Source organism: Nicotiana sylvestris, chromosome 2 (assembly GCF_000393655.2).
Source record: "Nicotiana sylvestris chromosome 2, ASM39365v2, whole genome shotgun sequence".
NCBI classification, from domain to species: Eukaryota; Viridiplantae; Streptophyta; class Magnoliopsida; order Solanales; family Solanaceae; genus Nicotiana; species Nicotiana sylvestris.
In genome coordinates, this window is record NC_091058.1 from 118,921,949 (window position 1) to 118,947,456 (window position 25,508).

At 39.2% G+C, this 25,508-nt stretch overlaps 2 protein-coding genes across 2 annotated transcripts; one reads left to right on the forward strand and one right to left on the reverse strand.

Moving 5' to 3' along the window:
* Positions 1-2,692: 2,692 nt before the first annotated feature.
* Positions 2,693-4,253, forward strand: LOC138885478 (uncharacterized). The gene is made up of 3 exons (XM_070166432.1): positions 2,693-3,044; positions 3,183-3,488; positions 4,198-4,253. The coding sequence occupies exons 1-3, from the start codon at positions 2,693-2,695 to the stop codon at positions 4,251-4,253; spliced, it is 714 nt and encodes a 237-aa protein (XP_070022533.1).
* A 16,786-nt stretch (positions 4,254-21,039) lies between these two features.
* On the reverse strand, positions 21,040-21,693 carry LOC138885479 (uncharacterized). Its single transcript, XM_070166433.1, has one exon. It carries the CDS (start codon positions 21,691-21,693, stop codon positions 21,040-21,042), a length of 654 nt encoding a protein of 217 aa, XP_070022534.1.
* Positions 21,694-25,508: the final 3,815 nt, after the last annotated feature.

A 25,508-nucleotide genomic window follows, 5' to 3' on the forward strand; every position in this document is an offset into this window, starting at 1 on the left:
TGGAAAGTTGACCGTAGTCGAAACATTGTAAAGACAACCTCAGAATGGAAATTCGATGGTTCTGTTAGCTCTGTTTGTTGATTTCGGGGTTAGGAGCATGTTTGGATTGTGTTTTGGAGGTCCGTAGATAATTTAGGCTTGAAACGCCGAAGGTTGAATTTTTGAAGTTTCCGGTTTGATAGCTAGATTTTGATCCGAGGGTCAGAATGGAATTCCAAGAATTGCAGTAGTTCCATTGCGTCATTTGGGATGTGTGTGCAAACTTTCAGGTCATTCAGATGAGGTTTGATAGACTTTTTGATTGAAAGCGATTTTGAGGAAAATTGGAGTTCTTAGGCTTAAATCCTTGATTAATTCGAGGTTTCGATGTTGTTTTAGGTGTTTTAAGGATTGGTACAAGTTTGAATGAGGTATTAGGTGATTTTTGTGCTTTTGGTTGAGGTCCCGGGGGCCTCGGGGTGATTTCGTATGGTTGACGGGAAGTGTTTGAGAAATTGTTGCAGCTGTTATATTTTTGCTGCTTCTGGTATTTTCACATCTGCTGTATTTATGATCTGGACTGAGGTGCGGTATACCAAGAGATCCCTGGCATGTATACTGAGGATACCAAGAGATCCCTAGCATATATTGAGGATACCAAGAGATCCTCGGGATACCGAGAGATCCCTAGTATATATTGAGGATTCCAAGAGATCCTCGTGATACTAAGATATCCTAGCACATATTGAGGATACCAAGAGATCCTCAGGATACCAAGAGATTCCTGATTATCATCCTTGTTATGAGTAGTACTTCCTTGTGGTTTGCCTTCATCTTTGTTTCCGTTATTGTACTCTTATTGTCCTGTGTATATTCTTACTATAGATTTTCAATTGCACTGCTTATCTTATCCCGTTATCTTTATATTTATTTAATCTCAGTAGGGCCCTGACCTTCCTCGTTACTACCCAACCGAGGTTAGGCTTTGCACTTACTAAGTATCGTTGTGTTGTACTCATGCCTCTTCTGCGCATGTTTTTCATGTGTAGATCCATGTACTTCTACTCCGGCCTATCATCCTTGAGGAGGCGACTGCCTGAGAGACTTCGAGGTACATCTACCACGTCCGCAGATTGAGAAGTCCCTTTCTATTCTTGCTTTTAGTATTTTAGCCCTTCTGTATTTTTCTGTTCTTATTAGACATTCCGGAGTTAGAGCCATGTAGTATTGATCTTATCTTGTGATACGTGGGTTTCCGGGTCTTGGATTTAGATATTGGTTTTGGTATATATATGAATATGGTGTATACTGAGCGGCACATTTAATACTATTATTGCCTTATTTCTGTTTTTAAATTGGTTATCTTTCGCAAGTTTTGGTTATCTTCCGCAAGTTTAGGCTTACCTAGTCGTAGAGACTAGGTGCCGTCACGATGTTCACGGAGGGCGAACCGGGGTCGTGACATGTTGGTATCAGAGCTATAGGTTCATAGGAGTCATGGATCACAAGCCGGTTTATTAGAGTCTCGTTGATTGGTACGGAGACGTCTGTACTTATCTACGAGAGGCTATATAATTGTTAGGAAAAATTTCCACTTCATTTGATTCCTTGTCGTGCGATACTTTGACATCACAATTCTAAAATTATATCTTCTATTCTCTTACAAATGGTGAGTACATGTGCTACCCGAGACAATCAGGCACCCGCACCCCCTACTATAGCTGTTAGAGGCCGGGGCCGGGGTAGAGGCTGGGGACGCGCACGTGGTGCAGCCAGAGCACCTGCGCGAGCTGCTGCCGAGGTACCACTAGTGGATCCAGCCGGAGTCCAGGCACCTGACGCGTCTACTACTACTACTACTCTAGCTCTTTAGGAGACTCTGACACAGTTCATGAGCATGTACACCACCTTGGCTCAGGCAGGATTGCTTCCCCTTGCTGCAGCCACATCCCAGGCCGGGGGAGGAGCACACACTCCCGCCGCCCGCATTTTTGAGTAGTGAGTGCATGTCGAGCAGGTCCCTGAGATTATCCTTGTACCACCTGTAGTGCTAGCTCAGCCCGAGGACTGGGCAGCTGCTTCCGAGGATGAGTTGCTAAGGCTTGAGAGGTTAAAGAAGTACAAGCCTCCTGTATTTAGTGGTCTATCATTGGAGAATGCTCTGGGATTTCTTGATGAGTGTTATTGCATTCTCCGTACCATGGGTATCTCAGGATCGAGCGAGGTTTCTTTCGCTACCTTCCAGCTTCGAGGAGCCGCCTATGAGTGGTGGCGCACCTATGATTTAGACAGTCCAGATGAGGGTGCTTCACTGACTTGGGCTCAGTTTTCGGATCTGTTTATGAGGGAGTATGTTCCTCATAGCCTCAGGGACACATGGCGCGCAGAGTTTTAGTATTTGCGCCAGGGTGCTATGACTATTTCAGAGTATGTTGTCCGTTACACCAGTTTGGCTAGGCATGCACCAGCCTTGGTTTCTACTTTTCGTGAGAGAGTTCGCCGATTTATTGAGGGCCTTATTCCCAACATTAGATCTAGCATGGCTCGTAAGTTGGAGATGGATATTTCTTATCAGCAGGTGGTGAGCATTGCTAGGAGTATTGAGGGTATGCATGCTATGGAGAGAGAGAAGAGGGAGGCCAAGAGGTCTCGTGAGTTGGGCCATTATTCTGGAGCCCATACCCCAGCTGCAGGTCAGCATGGTAGGGGTTATATGAGTCGCCCAGTTCATTCAGCTCTTCTAGCAGCCAATAGTGCTTCAGTACCTCCTAGACCTCAAGAGCCTTATTATGCACCACCGATATCTAACGCACCTCCTACGCGGGGTGCTTTCAGAGGTCAGTCTAGCAGACCTGGACCTAGCCAGTCGCAGCTACCACATCCTCCCAGAGCTTGTTTTGAGTGTGGTGACACACGCCACGTGGTGAGGGGTTGCCCTAGACTTGGGAGGAGTGCACCTCCACAGACTTCTCTGCCACAGCGTGCCCCGCAGAGTTCTCAGGCTATGATTATAACTATGGTTGCTACCCCACCTGCTCAGCCAGCTAGAGGTGGAGTTTGGGGAGGTAGAGGTCACCCTAGAGAGGGAGGCTAGGCCAGATACTATTCCCTTCCTGCTCGTACCAAGGTTGTTGCCTCCGATTCTGTTATCACAGGTATTATATTGGTTTGCCACAGAGATGCATCAGTTCTATTCGATTCAGGCTCTACTTACTCTTATGTGTCTTCTTATTTTTCTCTGTATTTGGGTGTACCTCAGAATTCTTTGTGTTCCTCTATTTATGTTTCTACTCCTATGGGAGATTCTCTTGTTGTGGACCGCGTTTATCGGTCGTGTTTGGTTGATCTTAGTGGTTTTGAGACCAGAGCTGATCTATTATTACTTAGCATGGTTGATTTTGATATTATCTTGGGCATGGAGTGGTTGTTGCCTCATTATGCTATTCTTGATTGTCACGCCAAAACCATGATGCTGGCTACACCAGGTGTACCACGTGTTGAGTGGAGAGGTACTTTAGATTACACTCCCAGTAGAGTTATTTCTTTTCTTAAAGCTCAACGTATGGTTGAGAAGGGGTGTGACGCGTATTTATCTTATGTGAGAGATGTCAGTATTGATACTACTTCAGTTGATTCAGTTCTAGTAGTACGGGATTTTTCCGATGTATTTTCAGCTGATCTTCCAGGCATACCACCTGATAGAGATATTGATTTTGGCATTGATCTGTTTCCGAGCACTCAGCTCATTTCTATTCCTCTGTATCGTATGGCTCCTCCTGAGTTGAAGGATCGATTACATGAATTGCTTGATAAGGGTTTTATTCGGCCCAGTGTATCACCCTAGGGTGCTCCTGTCTTGTTTGTAAAGAAAAAGGATGGTTCTATGCGTATGTGTATTAATTATCGCCAGTTGAACAAGGTTACAGTGAAGAAAAGTTATCCTTTGCCTCGTATTGATGATCTGTTTGACCAGATTCAGGGCGCACGAGTGTTCTCTAAGATTGATTTGCGCTCAGGTTACCATCAGTTGAAAATTCGAGAGCCAGATATCCCGAAGACTATTTCAGGACTCGGTATGGTCATTACGAGTTCCTTGTTATGTCATTTGGGCTGACCAATGCCCCAGCAGCTTTTATGCATTTGATTCATATTGTATTCCGGCCGTATCTTGACTCGTTTGTCATTGTCTTTATTGATGATATTCTGGTATATTCCCAGAGTCGGGAAGATCAGGAGCAGCACCTGAGGACTGTGCTTCAGACTATGAGAGATAAGAAGTTATATGCTAAGTTCTCGAAATGTGAGTTTTGGTTTGATTCAGTGGCATTATTAGGCCACATGGTGTCGAGTGAGGGTATTCAGGTGGATTCGAAGAAGATAGAGTCCATGCAGAGTTGGCCCAGACCATCCTCAGCTACAGAGATCTGTAGTTTCCTTGGTTTGGCAGTTATTACTATTGCTTTGTGGAGGGATTTTCATTGATTATAGCCCCTATGACCAGGTTGACCCAGAAGGGTGCTTTGTTTCAGTGGACGGAGGAGTGTGAGGCGAGCTTTCAGAAGCTCAAGACAGCTTTGACCACAGCCCCAATTTTGATATTGCCTACAGGTTCGGGGTCTTATACTGTCTATTGTGATGCCTCGAGGATTGGCCTTGGAGTAGTGTTGATGCAGGACGGTAGGGTGATTGCCTATGCGTCCAAACAATTGAAAATGCATGAGAAGAACTATCATGTTCATGACCTTGAGTTAGCTTCCATTGTTCACGCCCTGAAGATTTGGCGCCATTATTTATACGGGTTCCTTGTGAGATTTATACTGACCATCGAAGCTTGCAGTATTTGTTCAAGCAAAAGGATATAAATTTGCGCCAGAGGAGGTTATTAGAGTTGCTAAAGGACTATGATATCACTATGTTGTATCACATGGGCAAGGCCAATGTGGTGGCCGATGCTTTGAGTTGCCAGGCAGAGAGTTTAGGGAGTTTGGCTTATTTACCAGCATCAGAGATGCCTATGGAGATGGATGTTCAGGCCTTAGCTAGCCTGTTTGTGAGATTGGATCTTTCGGAGCCCAATCGGGTTCTAGCTTGCGTGGTTTCTTGGTCTTCCTTATTTGATCGTATTAGGGAGCGGCAGTATGATGACCCTTATTTGCTTGTCCTCAAGGACAAGGTTCAGCACAGTAATGCCAGAGAGGTGACTATTGGTGATGATGGGGTATTGAGGATGCAGGGTCGGATTTGTGTACCCAATGTTGATGGGCTTCTAGAGTTGATTCTAGAGGAGGCCCATAGCTCGCGGTATTCCATTCATCCAGGTGTCGCGAAGATGTATCAGGATTTGGGACAACACTATTCGTAGAGGCGGATGAAGAAAGATATAGTTGGATTCATAGCTTGGTGTCTCAACTGTCAGCAGGTGAAGTATGAGCACCAGAGACCAGGTGGGTTGCTTCAGCAGATAGAGATTCCGGAGTGGAAGTGGGAGTGGATCACCATGGACTTTGTAGTTGGGCTCCCACGGACTTTGAGGAAGTTTGATGCTATTTGGGTGATTGTGGATCGGCTGATCAAGTCCGCTCATTTTGTTCCTGTGTGCACTACTTATTCTTCGGAGCGGTTGGCGGAGATTTATATCCAGGAGATTGTTCGTTTGCATGGTATTCCGGTGTCCATCATCTCAGATAGGGGTACTCAGTTTACATCACGGTTTTGGAGGGTCGTTCAGCATAAGTTGTGTACTCGGGTGGAGTTGAGTACAACATTTCACCCTCAGACGGACGGACAGTCCAAGTGCACTATTCAGAATCTTGAGGATATGCTCCGTACGTGTGTGATTGAGTTTGGAGGGTCTTGGGATCAATTTTTGCCATTGGCGGAGTTTTCTTACAACAACAACTATCAGTCCAGCATTCAGATGGAACTGTATGAGGCTTTATATGGGAGATGGTGTAGATCCCTGGTGGGTTGGTTTGAGTCGGGTGAGGCTATACTATTGAGCACAGATTTGGTTCAGGATACTTTGGAGAAGGTTAAGGTGATTCAGGATAGACTTCGTACAGCCCAGCCCAGACAGAAGAGTTACGCGGACCGAAAGGTTCGTGATGTTTGCTATATGGTTGGAGAGCGGGTTCTGCTTCGGGTATCGCCTATGAAGGGCGTTATGAGATTTGGGAAGAAAGGCAAGTTGAGTCCGATGTTTATTGGCCCTTTTGAGATATTGAGGCGTATGGGGGAGGTTGCTTATGAGCTTGCCTTACCTCCCAGCTTGGCAGGAGTTCATCCGGTATTTCATGTTTCGATGCTCCGGAGGTATTACGACAATCCGTCACTGTCACACCTCCCTTTTACCACCCGAGAGGGTATATGGGGAGTTTTTCCAATTAAAGTGACATTAATCGAAATGAGATTATTTTATTTAATCAAAGTCGCCACTTGGAATAATTTATTTGGTGTTCCAAGTCACCGGTTTATTTTAAAATCCCAAATCGAGTAAATTCGACTTTCCTTTTGAAGTCTGCGAACCAGAAATTCTAAGTAAGAAATTCTATTAACCCGGAGGAAGGTGTGAGGCATTCCCGAATTCCGTGGTTCTAGCACGGTCGCTTAAACTATTATAATTGACCTATTATCTGATTCGAATACATGTTTTAGCCTATGGTGCATTTTTAACTTATTAACCGCTTTAATTATTGTTACATATTGCAAAACACATCACGGGAACCGTACCCATGATCTACAACATGTTTAATTTTAAAGATTAAATTGTGACCGGGTCACATAAATGTACCCCCGAATTTTAGTGATTAAGCGTCACGACTACGTCACAGAAATCATACACGTAGCTATGACAATTATTTAATTAACGCGCCTAAAGCAAACTACGAATGTTCAAGGCATTTTCTACACTAAAATTTTTTACTTATGTGAGGGCCATAGATTAAAGGATTTTATTTGTGTATGGCACACCCAAATTATTTTAAGAAGAATTAATTCTTGAACTAAATTTGTGAGGGCCATGTGTTATAGATTTAAAGCATGGCACACCTCAAGTTATTTAAAAAAAAAAAAAAAGTTATATATATTTTAAAGGCAAACTAAAGATATTCCTAATTTAAACTAATTTAAAACTAATCATCACAACCACGTCACGGGAGCCGTACCCGTAGTCGTAATAAGTTTAGAAAATCGCATGCCTAAAGCAAACTACGATATTTAATCAATTATTTCCTAAATTAATTTTGGATTATATGAGAGCATCATATTATAGGCGAAATGGTTGTAAAAAAAAAATAACAGCGATCACTACATGCTAGCAACATCACTGGAATTATTATTTGGACTTGATTATGGAAATATTGGATTAGCCTTTGGCTTAGCGCAGAAACTACTCTTACAGCAGAAGCATTGATATGAAGTAGGAGGGAAAGATTAGTAGAACATGAAGAGAAATTAGTCAAAACAACATGTCTCTATATTGCTATACTCATTCCATTAACACTCCCGAAAAGAAACAGATAATTGCTTCTAAGAGAATTGCTTCAAGACCAGAACATAGGTTGTCCATTTAACAATTTTATGAAAACTCAGGTCATCAATTCCCCCAAATAAACCATCAAAACTTCAGGAAAAAAAAACGAATATAACCATTACGGGGAAAATATTGATAGTAGAAGTTAGGGGAGGGGGGCGACACATCAATGAAAGGCCAAAAACTTCCCATCAGCATAACCTTTGCTATCGAATGAGCCTATGTTAGACAATATAAGACCTTGTCACTTTCGTTTTGATATCAGGTACTTAACATACACCATATGTGAATATAGTGCATATTTTGCCACATTAAATTCAGAAAAGCTAAGTTATTTCATTGCTATACTTAGCACGAGAGAATCAGCTTTCACATTTAGGATCCATCAGAAGCTTAACTGGATGCAATGAAACCGAAGACACTTTGACAAACAAACAACTCCTCGCACCCAATAGTAGTATTCTAAACTTTCTCGAGTTAGTAGAGTCACAATTTATCAAAGATGGTCATTCAAGTGATGAGGTCAGTTCTATTATGTGATGTCCCCGGTAAAATTTTCACCGAATCGAATACCATTATGATGCTGAAACATGTATACGGCACAAAATCAACAAATCGATAGCACCAGTTAGCGTTGTCAGTAATTTAACTTGCTGTTCTAAAGCTGTCTTCCACAACATTTCTGCATATTCCATGAATTACAACTAGCTTTCTTTGCCAATTCAACACTAATGTAGTCACTAGTTGTTATAGACTTAACCTCAAATGCATCATCATACCAATTATCAATTTACAGAAAAGTCTAATCTGGACGGGTGATTAGTTAAATTAAACTATTACGCTAAGCACCGACATCAATTATTTTCCAGATCTACTGGTTTGGTTCATGGCTTGGTGTAAAAGCCTTTTGAACTTCAAAAAAACCACTCGAAAATCTCTAGCTTGAACTCTAATTTTTATTTAGCAGTATGTCCATTTCAGTATACTAACACATTAATCTAAAAGAAGTCATGTACATTTCGACAAAGATAATCACAGAATCATACTTATACTTAAAGATTGACCATAATGTAATACAATGAACTATGAACAATTTCGAAACAAAGAAAGAAAAAGTAACAAGAACATCATGCCTATTATACTGCTCTCATTCAAACAGAACCGAGTTTTACATCATTTTTATTTGATTAGCGAGATACCTGGTCACATCAATCGTACAAAAGATAATAGACTTCTAATACTTGAAAGGAAGTTGCAGCAATCAAATAACGACAGAGAAGATATGAATCGAGCCCAGTCAATCGCAAAATCGACTGCAAAAATCTACAGGAATCAAATGGAAAATCCCCAGCCTTGAGGACCAGAAATCAACTCAATCCAAACTCATTTTTTTGAGAAAACCATAATCAACAAAGAATGCTAAAAAAACGTTTTTGTGCTTTTCTCAGATTTTTCTTTTTTAAAATGAAACTCGAATGAAGAAACAAACTTAGACCATTTTTTTTCCGTTTTCGAACAAAGGGTGTCGAATCAGAGAAGAGAAGGTCTCAGAAGAAGAAAAACTTTACAACCCTATAAATTTACTACTAAATGTTTTCTGAAGATCTTTTTCCAATTTTTTGTTTCTTCTCCTTTTTTTGCACATAGAGCTTACCTCATATATATAGCCTTCAAAAAATCTCCAAAATCTTCCCAAAAATCCGAAAATCCTTCAAATATTTGAACAATTTTTGGGACAAATGGAGGGCGTGGATCGATTTTAAGGCTGTCCAACGGGACGACCCGTCCCGTCCCGCATCCCGTCCCGGTCCCGTCCCGTCTCGCTTCAAGTTAAATGGGATGGGCCAATGTTAAACGGGACACAGGATGGGACGGGACAACCATTTCGTCCCGTTTGTCCCGTCCAGTTTTGTCCCGTCCCGTCCTCCGTCTCGCCAGAAATTAATTTTTTTTTTTAAAAAACTAGTCGTTGGGCAACGGCTTAAATGGCAAAAATAGCCATTGCCAACGGTCTAAACAGCCCCTACACCCCCCAAAACACCCCTACCTCCCTCCCCCAAGCTTTTTATATAACCCCTAAGTTTATTAAATTATACTTTGGCCCTATTTTCTACTATAAATACCCTCCATTCTTCTTCATATTTTTCCACAAAAAATCAATCTTCTCTTTCAAATCTCTTATATTCTAATATTCTAACTATATTCTATATTATTCTCTCAATTTTGTTACTATCAAGTATTAACTACCAAGTATCAAGTGATATCTTTCAAGTTTTAACTTTCAAGTATTTGGGCAAATTTTTTGGAGCAACTTTCAAGCTTAAAATTAATTTGTCAAGTATTTGGAGCAATATTTTGGGCAATTTTTCAAGTTTCAATATTTAATCACGGTGCACTTGTTCCATCTCCTAATTTTAATATATAATTTTTACGTATCATTTTAGTGCTTAATTTTTGTGTTTACTTTACGTGTTATGTTTTCGTATTTCATTTGTGTGTTTAATATTTGTGTTCGCTTTTTTAATTTAATTTCATATTTAAATTATGGCACCTAAAAATATATTTGGTATTTTTAAAAAAAGAAGTAAAGCAAATAGTAAAGGTGCAAGTAGTAGTAATCCTAATCCTAACCCTTCTCCTAGACCTAGAGTTAGAAAGCATATTGATGAAATGACTCATGTTGATGAAACTTCATTTTCCCAACCCCCCACATTTTATGATGTTCATGTCGGAGAACAACTAGATCATGAAACTTTACAAAGACAATTTGGCAATGATATTTTTTAGAGGATGAAGAAAACGAGGAAGAAGAATTAGATGAAACACCCACTAGTCCCGCAACACAAGCTCCAACTCAGAGTCAATCTCAGTCTGGAGCTTTACCCCTCGTACCCCCTGTAAGGGGTAAGCCTAAGGCTGAACGTCCCAAAACATCACTTGTATGGAAATTTTTTAAACATGATAAAGTCAATCATCGTGTTATATGTGAAAAATGTAAGCAAGTATTTGCACACTCAACAAGTGGTGGGACGGGAGGGTTAACTAGACACTTAAGAAAGGATCACAAATCTTTATGGATACAAGCTAACATAGAAGCCGGAAAAATTATACATCCTACCATCAGTTCTGGCACTCCTAGTGGATCTGGTTCTAATCAAATTCAACAACAACTTGACCCTGCTTCTAGTCATGTTTTACGCAAATATAACAAAGATAGAGATCATGAGAACTTAGCAAAAATGGTGGTTGTTTGTGGCTTACCTTTTACTTTTTCTTCTCACCCTGCTTTTATGCATTATATACAAGAAACTTATAACCCTGCTTTTCAAGGTTTTCCTAAGACCACAGTTAGAAATGATGTTTTTAAATTTCAAACCGAATATCTTCAATATATTCGTTGTGTATTTTTTCACTTAGATTGTAAAGTGTCTATCACATCTGATATAGGTCGTAGTCCTAATGGTTGTGATTATTTAACTATTACATGTCATTGGGTTGATCATCACTGGAACTTGCAAAAATGTATTATTGGTTATAAATTTATTGATTCAAAACACACTGGAGCATATATTGCAACTAATGTTCTACAAATACTTGATTTTTATGGACTCATTAATAAAATTTTAACTATCACCTTAGATAATGTTTCTGCTAACACAACCACGGCGAATAGCTTAAAATCTAGACTTTGTCCAATTAATCCAATAATTTTTCATGTTAGATGTGCATGCCATATTTTTAACTTGGTAGTAAAAGATGGTCTTAATTTATTTTTTGATGCTTGTAGTAAAATACAACATACTTGTGGCTATATTTTTCGTGTTCATAAATAAAGTAGAATTCGTGAATTTGCTCAACAATGTGCTAGGGCTAGCCTTCCATTTAGAAAAGTTCCAAAAGATGTTTGTACTAGGTGGAATTCTATTTATAAAATGCTTAAAGTTGCTTATGATTATCGGGTGCCTATCCAAAAGGTATTTGATATGCAGAATGCTCACCATGTTGATCAAATTGTTGATTCTGATTGGGATGCGATCAGAGAGCTTACTTAATTTTTAGAAAAAATTTATTATGCTACAAAACAATTTTCTATATATATTATCCTACTGTTACACAAATATTATGGTATATTTGTGAAATTTCTATTGTATTTGGTAAGTATAAAACATATCCAACTTATGCACCGACCATTAAAGAAATAATTTTAAAATTTAAAAAGTATTTTTTCCCTATTCCCGAAGTTTATTTAATTTATACTCTACTTAACCCATCTTTAAAACTAAGAGATGCAAAGAGACTTGTTCGTAAAAATTTTGAGAATTTAGAAATTCAAGAAAAAATAAACATCTCTCGAAAACTGCCAAGCTAGCATATATTCTTATGCTAGATCAATGTTTGATAAATATAAATCTATGGATACAAATAGTTGTGAAACTGCTCCTTCTACTTCTAAGTCTAGAGCAGAAGTTTTATGGGAAGATATGGATAATATAACAGATTTTGATTCCACTATTGATGATGAACTTGATTCTTATCTTAATCAAGGATTGGAAAATATTAAAGACGAAGAAGGCAAGGAACAATTTTTATCATGGTGGAGGGAGCGTGGCAAGGCTTTTCCAATACTTTCAATTATGGCCCAAGATATCCTGGCTATTCAAGCATCATCAGTAGCATCGGAGAGTGCTTTTAGCGCGACAAGATTTCAAATTGGAGATCATAGACATTCATTAGCGGAAGACAGTCTAGAGATTTCCATATTATTCATAGATTGGATTAATTCAGAAAGAGAAATCTTGGTTTTGAAAAATGAACCACTAAGGAAGAAGAAGAAGAAGAATACAATGAGATACTAACCACTGGGAGCGATGACGGCATAGAGCTCATGGAACACCAATCAACATTGTCAATTCCAACAGAATGTCCGAGAGATATTATTGATAAGTTACAAAGAAGCTATATAGGAGCTTACAAATATTAGTATGATAATTTGTAATTGGCTATTAAGAGGCCTAGTTCAAACAGAACCCTTCCTAGAAGGTGGATGCGTAGCTTAGGTGCTCTTCAAAAGAATTATATTTGAGATTTGAAAGTTCTACTAATAAAATAAAAGGCTCTAAGCATTGAATTTTATTTATGAATTGTTTTAGTTACTTAATAGTTAATACTTTGAAATTATATTAAATAAATTATAACTCTATTATAAATTTATAATTACTAGAATATTTCATTACAAGTCTGTTGTTTTAATATTTTATAATTCTTTACTTAGTTTTCTAATTTTTATTTTAATATAGTAACATTTAAGTTTATTAAATAATTAGTCAAAAATCTAGCCGTTGCTAACTTTAAAAACAAAGTAATTTTCAAAAAACTAGACGTTTTTTAAAACAAAAATACACTTAAGGCCCACGAACCCGTCCCGTCCCGTTCCGTCCCGTCCCATCCCGTCCCATCCTGTTTGTTAGTGGGACGGGATGGGACAAACGTTTTGTCCCGTTTGTGTGGGACGGGATGAGACAAACGTTTTGTCCCGTTTGTCCCGTATCGTTTCGTCCTGCTTAAATGTCGTCCCATCCTGTCCCGTCCCGCTGGATAGCTATAATCGATTTACATCTATCCACGGCTCCATTCATCCAACAAATTGGTCTTGTTGTACGGAAATCATGCAATTTGGGAGAGAATATTCGAATTCCTTCTGACAAAAACCATTAGGAATCAAATAACGTGGAGGGGGGCCCTTTTGGGTGAACTCAGAAATGAGTTATGGCGAGTCAAAGAGGAAGACGATGAAGGAGCAGTAGGGTGCGCCGTTTCTGAGGTTCTCTAGATTTAGGGTTTGAGATGTGGAAAAATTATAAGAGGGGTTTTATATTAAGAGGGAAACGGGGCGGGTCAGTTTATTTTGTTAGTCTGATCCGATTTTGGACTGGGGCTATAGAGAGGGAAGTGGGCTGGGAATTAATTTAAAGACAAAATATTGGGCCAAATTTGGGTGTATTGGAGGATGGCCCAATTTTAAAAAATGGACTCCTTTCCAATTTCTCAATTATTTCTAATGTCATTTTCTTTCTTTTTTTAATTAAAAATTCTATGGATTAAAAATCCTAAATCATATAAAAAAGTGAAAGTGAAATAATTAACTAATTATAAAATTATAAACATCACTTAAATCTAAATTAAAAGAGAAAAATCAATAAGCTAAAAATTGAAAGACAAAAATGTAACAACGAGCTATTTTTTTGTGATTTTTAAATTTTTATAAAACAAATAATTACTGATTAATTCTAAAAATGTAGAAACAAATCCTAAATTCAATGCATGATATTTTTGGTATTTTTCATGATTTAAATAGAACTTAAACATGCACAAAATACAAATAATTAAATAAAAAAATCCTACAAAATCCTATAAAATGACAAATAATTGTAAAAATCTATTTTCTTTGATTTTATAGGAGCAACTCATATAGGGCAAAAATCACGTGCTCATAGCTGCCCCTCTTTGCTCGCAAACACGAAGGATTTTCGGGCAAAGATAAAGTGAGCAATTACGAGCATTTTTTGCACGTTTGAAATTCCATGAGAAGTATTTTTGAAAGAGTCTGACCGAACCTTGCTTCAGAGGTTGCCTACATATCCTTGGCTTTAAAGGAATCAAGTCAGTGTAGTTCTGGAAGTTTTGGTAGCTGGGACTACCGGGAAGCTGTGATTTTACTGTTGTTGCTGCTGCTACTGCTTGCTGAACTCCTTATTACACCAAAATGAAAAATAAAAACTAACTAGCTAAGCCTATCAACTACGAGTTACAAGATTCATATCTATAAATCTCTTGAGGTTTGATCTTGAGTCTTGGCTAGTTCTTGTTGCAGACTCCGATATGAATCTTGATGTTCATCATCTATAACCACTGGTTCACTTTTCAGCTTTGGATCAAGGTGGGACACACGAAGCCTCTGACTTCAATCATATCTTGAGCAGTCTGCATCTTTCTCCACTTCAGCACTTTGAGTTCATTTCTTTTTGCTCTTTTTCTTCTTTTCTTTATTTTGGATTGAGACTCATTCTTTTGGTTTTCTCGAACCCTGTGCCCTGAGGTCAAACCTGCTCGGACACCAAAACAAACAAATGAACGAAATTTTTATACCCCAGTTTTAACTAGGAAAATTTCGTGAGTTATTTGTAACTAAGAACTAAACTATATTTTTTTTTGAAAGCGGTAAAATAAGGATTGTGTGTCTTTAAGAGGAAGAGATTAGGGAATGGAGCCCTATATCTAAAAATCTCAACTAAGGATTGGAGCCCTATGTTGGAAAAAGGCGACTAGGGGATGGAGACTCTATGTCAAAAATCTCAACTAGGGATTGGAGCCCTATGTTGGCAAAAGGCGACTAGGGGATGGAGAACCTATGTCTAAAATTTTAACTATGGATTGGAGCTCTATGTTGGCAAAAGGATACTAGGAAATGGAGGACTTATATCTAAAAATAATCTCAACGAGGGATTAGAGCCCTATGTTGGCAAAAGGCGATTAGGGAATGGAGGCCCTCTGTCTAAAATCTCAACTAGGGATTGGAGCCCTATGTTGGCAAAAGGCAACTAGGGAATGGAGGTCCTATGTCTAAAAATCTAAACTAGGGATTGGAGCCCTATGTTAGCAAAAGGCGACTAGGGAATGGAGGCTCTATGTTTAAAATCTCAACTAGGGATTGGAGCCCTATGTTGGCAAAAGGCGACTAGGGAATGGAGGCCCTATGTCTAAAAATATCAACTAGGGATTGGAGCCCTATGTTCGCAAAAAACGACTAGGGGATGGAGGCCCTATGTCTAAAAAATCTCAACTAGGGATTGGAGCCCTAAGTTGGCAAAAGGCGACTAGGGAATGGAGGCCCTATGTATAAAAATCTCAACTAGGGATTGGAGCCCTATGTTGGCAAAAAGGAGACTAGGGAATGGAGGCCCTATGCGTAAAATTCTCAACTAGGGATTGGAGCCCTATGTTGGCAAAAGGCAATTAGGGAATGGAGGCCCTACGTCTAAAATCCCAACTAGGGATTGGAGCCCTATGTTGGCAAAAGGCAACTAGGGAATGGAGGCCCTACGTCTAAAATCCCAACTAGGGATTGGAGCCCTATGTTGGCAAAAGGCGACTAGGGAATGGAGGCCCTATGTCTAAAAATTTCAACTAGGTATGGAGCCCTATGTTGGCAAAAGGCGACTAGGGAATGGAGGCCCTACGTCTAAAAATCTCAACTAGGGATTGGAGCCCTATGTTGGCAAAAAACAGCTAGGGAATGGAGGCCCGATGTCTAAAAATCTCAACTAGGGATTGGAGTCCTATGTTGGCAAAAGACGACTAGGGAATGGAGGCCGTATGTCTAAAAATCTCAACTAGGGATTGGAGTCCTATGTTGGCAAAAGGCGACTAGGGAGTGGAGGCCCTCTGTCTAAAATCTCAACTAGGGATTGGAGCCCTTTGTTGGCAAAAGGCGACTAGGGAATGGAGGCCCTATGTCTAAAAATCTCAATTAGGGATTGGAGCCTTATGTTGGCAAAAGGCGACTAGGGAATGGAGGCCCTATGTTTAAAATCTCAACTAGGGATTGGAGCCTTATGTTGGCAAAAGGCGACTAGGTAATGGAGGCCCTATGTCTAATATCTCAATTAGGGATTGGAGCCCTATGTTGTGATAAGGCGAGTAGGGATTGGAGGCCATATGTTTAAAAATCTCAACTAGGTATTGGAGCCCTATGTTGGCAAAAGGCGACTAGGGGATGGAGAACCTATGTCTAAAATTTTAACTAGGGATTGGAGCTCTATGTTGGCAAAAGGAGACTAGGGAATGGAGGCCCTATATCTAAAAATAATCTCAAAGAGGGATTGGAGCACTATGTTGGCAAAAGGCGACTAGGGAATGGAGGCCCTCTGTCTAAAATCTCAACTAAGGATAGGAGCCCTATGTTGGGATAAAGGCGAGTAGGGAATGGAGGCCCTATGTCAAAAATCTCAACTAGGGATTGGAGCCCTATGTTGGCAAAAGGCGACTAGGGGATGGAGAACCTATGTCTAAAATCTTAACTAGGGATTGGAGCTCTATGTTGGCAAAAGGAGACTAGGGAATGGAGGCCCTATATCTAAAAATAATCTCAACGAGGGATTGGATCCCTATGTTGGCAAAAGGCAACTAGGGAATGGAGGCCCTCTGTCTAAAATCTCAACTAGGGATTGGAGCCCTATGTTGGCAAAAGGCGACTAGGGAATGGAGGTCTTATCTCTAAATATCTCAACTAGGGATTGGAGCCCTATGTTGGCAAAAAGGCGACTAGGGAATGGTGGCCCTATGTTTAAAATCTCAACTAGGGATTGAAGCCCTATGCTGGCAAATGGCGACTAGGGAATGGAGGCCCTATGTCTAAAAATCTAAACTAGGGATTGGAGCCCTATGTTGGTAAAAGGTGACTAGGGAATGAAGGCGGTCTGTCTAAAATCTAAACTAGGGATTGGAACCCTATGTTGGCAAAAGGCGACTAGGGAATGGAGGTCTTTTATCTAAAAATCTAAACTAGGGATTGGAGCCCAATGTTAGCAAAAGGCGATTAGAGAATGAAGGCCCTATGTCTAAAAATCTCAACTAGGGATTGGAGCCCTATGTTGGCAAAAAGGAGACTAGGGAATGGAGGCCCTATGTTTAAAATCTCAACTCGGGATTGGAGCCCTATGTTGGCAAAAGTCAACTAGGGAATGGAGGCCCAATGTCTAAAATCTCAACTATGGATTGGAGCCCTATGTTGGCAAAAGGTTACTAAGGAATGGAAGCCCAATGTCTAAAATTTCAACTAGGTATTGGAGCCCTATGTTGGCAAAAGGCGACTAGGGAATGGAGGCCCTATGTCTAAAAATCTCAACTAGGGATTGGAGCCCTATGTTGGCAAAAAGGCAACTAAGGAATGAAGACCCTATGTTTAAAATCTCAACTAGGGATTGGAGCCTTATGTTGGCAAAAGACGACTAGGTTATGGAGGCCCTATGGCTAAAATCTCAATTAGGGATTGGAGCCCTATGTTCCCAAAAGGCGACTAGGGATTGGAGGCCCTATGTCTAAATCTCAACTAGGGATTGAAGTCCTATGTTGGCAAAAGGCGACTAGGGAATGGAGGCCCTATGTCTAAAATCTCAACTAGGGATTGGATCCCTATGTTGGCAAAAGGCGACTGGGGGATGGAGACCCTATGTCTAAAAATCCCAACTAGGGGTTGGAGGCCCTATGTTGGAAAAACGTAGAAGATTGAGATTGGGAATTCTAAACTACCATTTTTGTTTGAATTTTCTTTCATCGCTTTTTTCATCTTGTTTTCCTTTCACTTCTTTTATTTTATTTCAAGGAATGAGTAAATGCGGGAAAAAACTTGGAAGGGACTTCCCTTTTTATGGATTGTTGCTGCAAAGCTGTTTCTAGCACTTGCACATTTCTTTTTCCTCTTTTTTGGTTGCACCTGTTTCTTGCACGGTTGCTTTGGATTGTACCTGTTTTAAAATTTTCAAACAAAGGACAATTGTTAGTTTGAAATGGTGGTTGGTTTTGTGGCCTTGATTGTCTCAATCACTTTATCTCGTCCGAACTTCTTTGATGAAGATCTCAATTGCAACTACTTGTTCCCTGAGGATCGATTTCATTTCAGGCCATGAGAACCTCTAGTTTTTTCCAGATTTTGCCATGATGGTTAGTCGGTGGAACTCAACCTTTTCGACTTTATTTTTCCTTCGTAGGCCTTTAACTTTTGACTTGTTGTTTTTCTTTTCCTCTTTTTTTTTTCTTTTTTTTATAACCATTCGGAGCATTGTTAAACTTTTGGCTCCTCAAACTTGCTACAACGGCTAGTCACGTGGGACTTAACCTTTTCCAACTTTATTTCGCCTTTATATGCCTTTCATTTTTGGCTTCTTCTTCCAATTTCAATTTCAAAGCATTTGGGGTACCTTGGCTTTTTCAAACCTTTGCCGAGATGGTTAGCCACGTAGGACTCAACCTTTTCAACTTCATTTGCCTTTATAGGCACTTCAATTTGATTTTCTCCTTCTAAGAGTTTTCAATTTCAAAACATCAGCCAACATGGCCAGTCGAAGTCGACTTGATGCCTTTGCCGAGGCTGGGTGCATTTTTGCCTATTGTCTTGTATCAAATGAGACCCCTGTAAATCAGTCTTACTATCCTTTCTTTGTCTTAGTTTCGGAATAGAGTTAGATAGAAAAGGATTCAAAGAAAACAAATAATGGAATGGAGAATGAATTTAAAACGAGAAGTGTCCCTTTCGGGGAGGAAAGAAGGACTTATCTGGAGTGCATGCAGACTTCAATAGACATGACATGCCTTTTGGACTGGATACCCAATCTGCACAACTATCCACCTTCTCATAAACCCATTGCGATCCATGTTTTAAAACCGAGAAACCTTGTCAGGACTCTTTCAGTACTGATGGTAGTGAAGGGTTTCTTCTTTTCGATCAATGGCGCCCTTTGCGGGTTTTCGCCAATCGACCTCTCTCATTTCTCTTCTCACCATCGCTTTATAGTGCCCGTGTGGGTTTTCACTAACAAGGCTCTGTAATTTTGATTTCTTTGCTTACTGTCGCCTCACTGTGCCAGTGTGGGTTTTCACCAATAAGACTCTCTCATTTTATTTTTCTCATTTTGACTGTACCGGATCCAAGTAGCTGTATTTTCTGATCCTTGAACATTCTCACCGATTGATAGGAAGGATTTGAACAGGTTTTGGGTAAAAATGATTTCGATTGAGTTGCAACTTTGGAACCTTTTGGGCGGGATCATCGCCGAACCATTATAACATCTGCCCCAGTTTCATTTTTGGAGGACTTTGGATTTTTGTTTTGGTGTGACTGAACCCCAGAGAGAGGCTGTCTACGTATCCTTTCGGAATCAAGTCAAACGTAGTTCAGGGAACTTTGTTTTTGATTTTCTTTTATTTTTCTGTTTTGTTTTGTTTTCTCTTTCTTTTCCTTTTTTTTCTCTTTTTCGTTTTTTTTCATTTTCTTTGTCTTTTCTTCCTCTTTTTTTTGTATATATTTTTTTTCTTTTCCTTCTTTTTCTTTTTTTTCATTCCATTTTTCAATAACACTTTCAAGTTCCAAAGATGCTAATCAAAGAATGGGAGCTGGCTCAAAGGGCTTGCAAAGGGTTTATAATGTTTGGGTAGCGAGAATGAAAGCCTTCGTCATCCCAATCGGAGAATATTAGTATTGTAAGGAGGATCCAACATAGTACCTTTTGACTGCATTTGCATTGACAATTATTTGAGGGACATTTCCTTCGATGTGTCCCAAATACAACACACTCTTTTGGTAGTACTCTTGTTGCAATGTATGGAGTTTTCCAATCTGGAACCCATTTTCCTTCAATTGTTCCAACTCATTGTTTTATTTCCTCAAATTTATCTTCATTACGATATAATTCTTGATTCATTGTTTCGAAGTTTGACATCGTTTTAGGATCTGGGCATGAAGTCCACAAGTATGTCATGTTATTGAAATCTACATTATAGAGAACTAAAAAGAGCATAAGAGAAATGACAAGATTAAAAAAAGAGACATTCCTAGACAATGAAATATTAATTTCATTTGATTTTTTTAAATTGTTTTTTGATTTTTTGATTTTTTTTTCAATTTTTTGAATATAGAAGGGTTTAAATCAGAAAGTAAGACAATAAAATAAAAACATCCGGATCACACCCTGAGATAATCCGGATGCAGAAAGGATAGCAAGACTGGCTACCGAGACTCTCGTCTGATAGGGAACCTTCAGGCTTGGTGACCGTTTTTTGGCTTTGCCTTTGTCTCGACAATAGCTGCAATGGCCTTCAGTGCCGGATCAAATTCCTCATCTTCACAAATCATTCCGACTATTGGCCCGATGTTGTGGGCAGGCAACAGATTGTTCATCACATCAGGAGCTTTTTCGTCCCGAAAAATAATTCTTTCAGCTTCAATCAAATCTTAAACTGCCCTTTTGAGGGTCCAATAGTCCTTTGTACTGTGTCCCACTGCTCCAGAGTGGTATTCACATATAGCGTTAGCTCGGTGCGAGGGGGACTCGGGGTTTGTCCAGTTCGGGGCCACTGGCTGCAATAGATCTAGCCTGATTAGCTTTTAGAACAAGCTTGAATATGATTCACCAATTGGTGTGAATTGATTCTTTCTGAAAGGCTCTCTTGGGCGAGGATTTTATTGGGAATCATTTGGTTGAGGATTATATGGAGCTTGGTAAGGATGGGCATTTCTGAGAGGTGGAGTTCGGTTTTGTGTATAATGTTGTGGTCACGGGTGAGATTGCGTGCTCATCACCGCATAGGGGGCGCAGTGTCACCGCATAAGCATTATCTTGAAGGGGATAATAGTGTGGTGGGACAATAGGAGGCACATATGATTAGCTGAATGACCTACGGGCCCCCCTCGAGCTTGACACCATCATGGCTCCCTCTTCAAACCCATTTCTGTTCATCAAACCCTCCAAACCATTCTAAGCAGCCTGTGATGTGGCCTTAAAGGCAGCACGACTCAAGATTCGGCCCGTTTTTAAACCGTTTTCAATCATTTCCCCAATTTTGATAGCCTCAGCGAACTGCTTACCCACAACAGCCATCATGTTTTGGAAGTAGTCAGCCTCTTGGGCCTGCAGAAAGATCGTGACCATTTCAACTTCGTCTATTGGAGGCTTTACCCTTGCTGTTTGCTCATGCCTTTTGACAGCATACTCGTGGAAGCTTTCCGTGGTTTTCTTTTTTAAATTGAACAAAGTGTTTCTGTCGGGAGCAATGTCCACATTATATTGGAACTGGCGGACAAAATCTCGAGCCATATCGTCCCACACATGCCAATGAGTAATTTCTTGATCTATATACCACTCAGAAGCGATTCCGGTGAGGCTTTCCCTAAAATAGGCCATTAGCAGCTCCTTTTTTCTACCAGCACCCCTTAATTGGTTACAATATCGTTTCAGATGAGCGACCGGGTCTCTGTGCCCGTTGTACTTTTCAAATTTTGGCATATTGAAACCAACTGGCAAGTGGACATGGGGAAACATACAGAGGTCAAAGTATGAGATGCTCTTTTGGCCACTCAGACCTTGCATGTTTTTCGGGCTTTGTTCTAGGCTCTTCATTTTCCGAGCCATCTCTTCTTACTCGGGACTTTTAACAACCTTTTCTTGCTTCCCCGAGAGATCATATTATGGAGGTTGAATGAAAGAGTATGGGTTCACATGTGTTATTTCTGATTGAAACTGTGGACCCTGCAAGGTGAATATTGGAGGCGGTGCCTTTGAAGCCGGTGCCTGGGGGTGAGCCACATAAGGCATGCCAAGATCATTGGTGGGCATTGGAAGGTGCCTGCATGGAATGCGTGGGTTTGGCACATGGGCATTGGTAACCTCACTTGATCTGGTGATCAACTCAGGAAACCCAGGGATTGCACTTGGCAGTTCCCTATCATTAGACCAGGCGTCCCATATTTCCAATATGCGGAGACGCAACATCTTATTCTCTTCAGCAGCTGCTGATTCTAGCTGTAGAATAGCCGATGCTGGGCTATCCTCAGGACCGATGATTGGTAGATTGCTTGCGGAGGCTATCTATGCATTTGGATTATGTGAAGGAAGGGAAGCTAGACTACCAACAAAACCAACCACCAAAACCTGGCTAGTTTGCACATCCAACAATCTTGTTAGTTTTAAAACAATTAACATATAGGAAATCGCATGTTGGGATGCAATGCATCTAACAGTTAAACGCTTCTACCATGTGTTTGAACGGTTGCATGCTTCATCTAGGCCTTAACTAGCCCTTTTCACTCTATACATGTTTTCTTCATTCCTGTCTCTCCTTAATCACTCTTGATTTTTTCTTTTATCTCGTTTTTGCACTCTTTTATTTTTGGCACTTTCTTTTTCTCTTTTGTTTGTCACTCTTTTATTTCTTTTCGCTCTTTTTTTTTCACTTTTTCTTTTTCACTCCAATTTTTTTTTCTTTTTTTTTCAGTTTATTTTTCACTCAATTTATTTATGGCTATGATCGAATCCGATGGGGATTGCCTACGTATCATGACGCTGCATGAATCAGATCTTGCTTAGTTCGAAAAAATCAAAAATGGAGTAAATAAGCTAACTCTTTTTTTTTTACTTTTTATAAAACTCAGACCTTGAAAGCTTTAAGCAAAAGAAAAACATATTTGATTTTTGATCTTTTTTTTTTGGATTTTTCTAAAAAAATGCTTTAAAAGAAGGGATTTTTTTGGGAGTTTTGATTTTGAGTTTGATTTTTCTTTTATTTTCGAAAGAAAGACTTCTAAAAATTTCTCTTCTTTTGATTGGAACTTTGAGATTTTTAAAAGGAAAAAGAAAATATTTTTGTTTGAATTTCCATTTGTTATCTCTTTTTCTAAAGAAGAAAGAAAAAAAATATTTTTTGAATTTTGGATGTTGCCTCTTAATTTCGAAAGAGATACTTTTAAGAAAATGTTTTGAATTTCTGAGCTTTTATTTATTTACGAAAGCACTTCTAAAGAAAAGGAAAACTATTTTTGGACTTCAATTTTTTCTAATTTTTTTTGTTGACATTTACGAAAGAAATACTTTTAAAGAAGGAAAAAAAATATTTTCTTCTTTTTTCGTTTTTTTTTTTAAAAATTTGGAAAAATACTTCAAAATAAAGGAAACTCGTATTTCGGATTTTTATTCTTTTTGATTTTTTTTATTTCTTTTTTCTTATGAAAGACTTTAGAAAGAAGGAAACTATTTATTTTTTTTTAGTTTTAAAAGCTTCTTCTTTTTTTTTGAATTTTCTAAGAAAAGATTTCTAAAGAAGGAACTAAAGGAGAATATTTTTTTTGGATTTTTTGAAAATTGGAGTCGGAACCGATAAGGTTTGCCTACGTATCTCACATCCGGTGAGAATCAGACCCGCTAGTTCGGTCAGTTTTGACGGAACAGGGGAAACATGACTTTGAAAATTTTGGCTCAATTTGAAATGACTTTTCTTTTTCTTTATCTTTTTTCTTCAAAATTTCGGCAGAGTTTCAAAATTTTCTAAATATCTACCTTACTCTTTTTTTTTATTTTCTTTCCCTATTCTAGAAGTCAGTCAGCATGCAAGCCGAACCAAGCAGATGCACATGTAGCACGAAAGATGCATCAAGATGGCCTTTATTTCGGGTGCACATGTCCTAGACGGACACAACCCCTATGTTGAGTCCCCAAAGTCAAATGCACATGATGCAAACAAGCGTTCCTACTAGGGATCCGGCATGAGGCTGAGTTATTCTAAGTTTAAAAACCTAGGTATATTGTTCTAGACTTGGTGTACCCGAGCGGACAACTCGAGCCGAGGGGGAGGGGCGCTACGTACCGGGAACCAAAAGGCCATCCGGCTTTGTAACTTGTCCGAGCCTCTTTCTAATTTAAGGTATGACACTAACAGAAGAGGAGTCACGCCAGCGTGCACATCCTCGAAGATGAGAAGAGAAGGGTTTCATAACAGTTTATATACATTTCAAATAATATCAAAGCGGTAAAAAACGACATTTAGCACATTAGACTCAAACATACAATAAAAATCAGATAATAAATAAAAACCAATTATAAAAGTTATTCCAAGCTCGAATTCTTGAACCCTGAACCGAAGTTCTGGGTTTGGATCTCCAGCGGAGTCGTCAGAGCTGTCACACCTCCCTTTTACCACCCGAGAGGGTATATGGGGTTTTTTTCCAATTAAAGTAACATTAATTGAAATGAGATTATTTTATTTAATCAAAGTCGCCACTTGGAATAATTTATTTGGTGTTCCAAGTCACCGGTTTATTTTAAAATCCCAAATCAAGAAAATTCGACTTTCCTTTTGAAGTCTGCGAACCAGAAATTCTAAATAAGGAATTCTACTAACCCGGTAGAAGGTGTTAGGCATTCCCGGATTCCGTGGTTCTAGCACGGTCGCTTAAACTATTATAATTGGCCTATTATCTAATTTGAATACATGTTTAAGCCTATGGTGCATTTTTAACGTATTAACCGCCTTTAATAATTATTGTTACATATTGCAAATTACGTCACGGGAACCGTACCCACGATCTACAATATGTTTAATTTTAAAAATTAAATTGTGACCGGGTCACATAAATGTACCCCCGAATTTTAGTGATTAAGCGTCACGACTACGTCACGGGAACCGTACCCGTAGCTATGACAATTATTTAATTAACGCGCCTAAAGTAAACTACGAAAGTTCAAGGCATTTTCTACACCAAAATTTTTTACTTATGTGAAGGCCATAGATTAAAGGATTTTATTTGTGTATGACACGCCCCAAATTATTTTAAGAAGAATTAATTCTTGAATTAAATTTGTGAGGGCCAAGTGTTATAGATTTAAAGTATGGCACACCTCAAGGTTTTGTTTTTTTAAAAAAAAAAAAGAAACAAAAGTTATATATATTTTAAAGGCAAACCAAAGATATTCCTAGTTTAAACTAATTTAAAACTAATCATCACAACCACGTCACGGGAGTCGTACCCGTAATCGTAATAAGTTTAGAAAATCGCATACTTAAAGCAAACTACGATATTTAATCAATTATTTCCTAAATTAATTTTGGATTATATGAGAGCATCATATTATAGGCGAAATGGTTGTAAAAAAATAACAGCGATCACTACATGCTAGCAACATCACTGGAATTATTATTTGGACTTGATTATGGAAATATTGGATTAGCCTTTGGCTTAGCGCAGAAACTACTCTTACAGCAGAAGCATTGATATGAAGTAGGAGGGAAAGATTAGTAGAACATGAAGAGAAATTAGTCAAAACAACATGTCTCTATATTGCTATACTCATTCCATTAACACTCCCGAAAAGAAACAGATAATTGCTTCTAAGAGAATTGCTTCAAGACCAGAACATAGGTTGTCAATTTAACATTTTTATGAAAACCCAGGTCA

Excerpts from the sequence above, each read along its gene's own strand:
- LOC138885478 (XM_070166432.1), top strand. The coding sequence starts at position 2,693 with ATGAGTCGCCCAGTTCATTCAGCTCTTCTAGCAGCCAATAGTGCTTCA. Across the intron at positions 3,045-3,182 it reads TAGAGGTGGAGTTTGGGGAG|GCTCTACTTACTCTTATGTG; the intron begins GTAGAGGTCACC and ends TATTCGATTCAG. Across the intron at positions 3,489-4,197 it reads ACCACGTGTTGAGTGGAGAG|AGTCGGGAAGATCAGGAGCA; the intron begins GTACTTTAGATT and ends GTATATTCCCAG.
- LOC138885479 (XM_070166433.1), bottom strand. The coding sequence starts at position 21,693 with ATGGCTCGGAAAATGAAGAGCCTAGAACAAAGCCCGAAAAACATGCAA.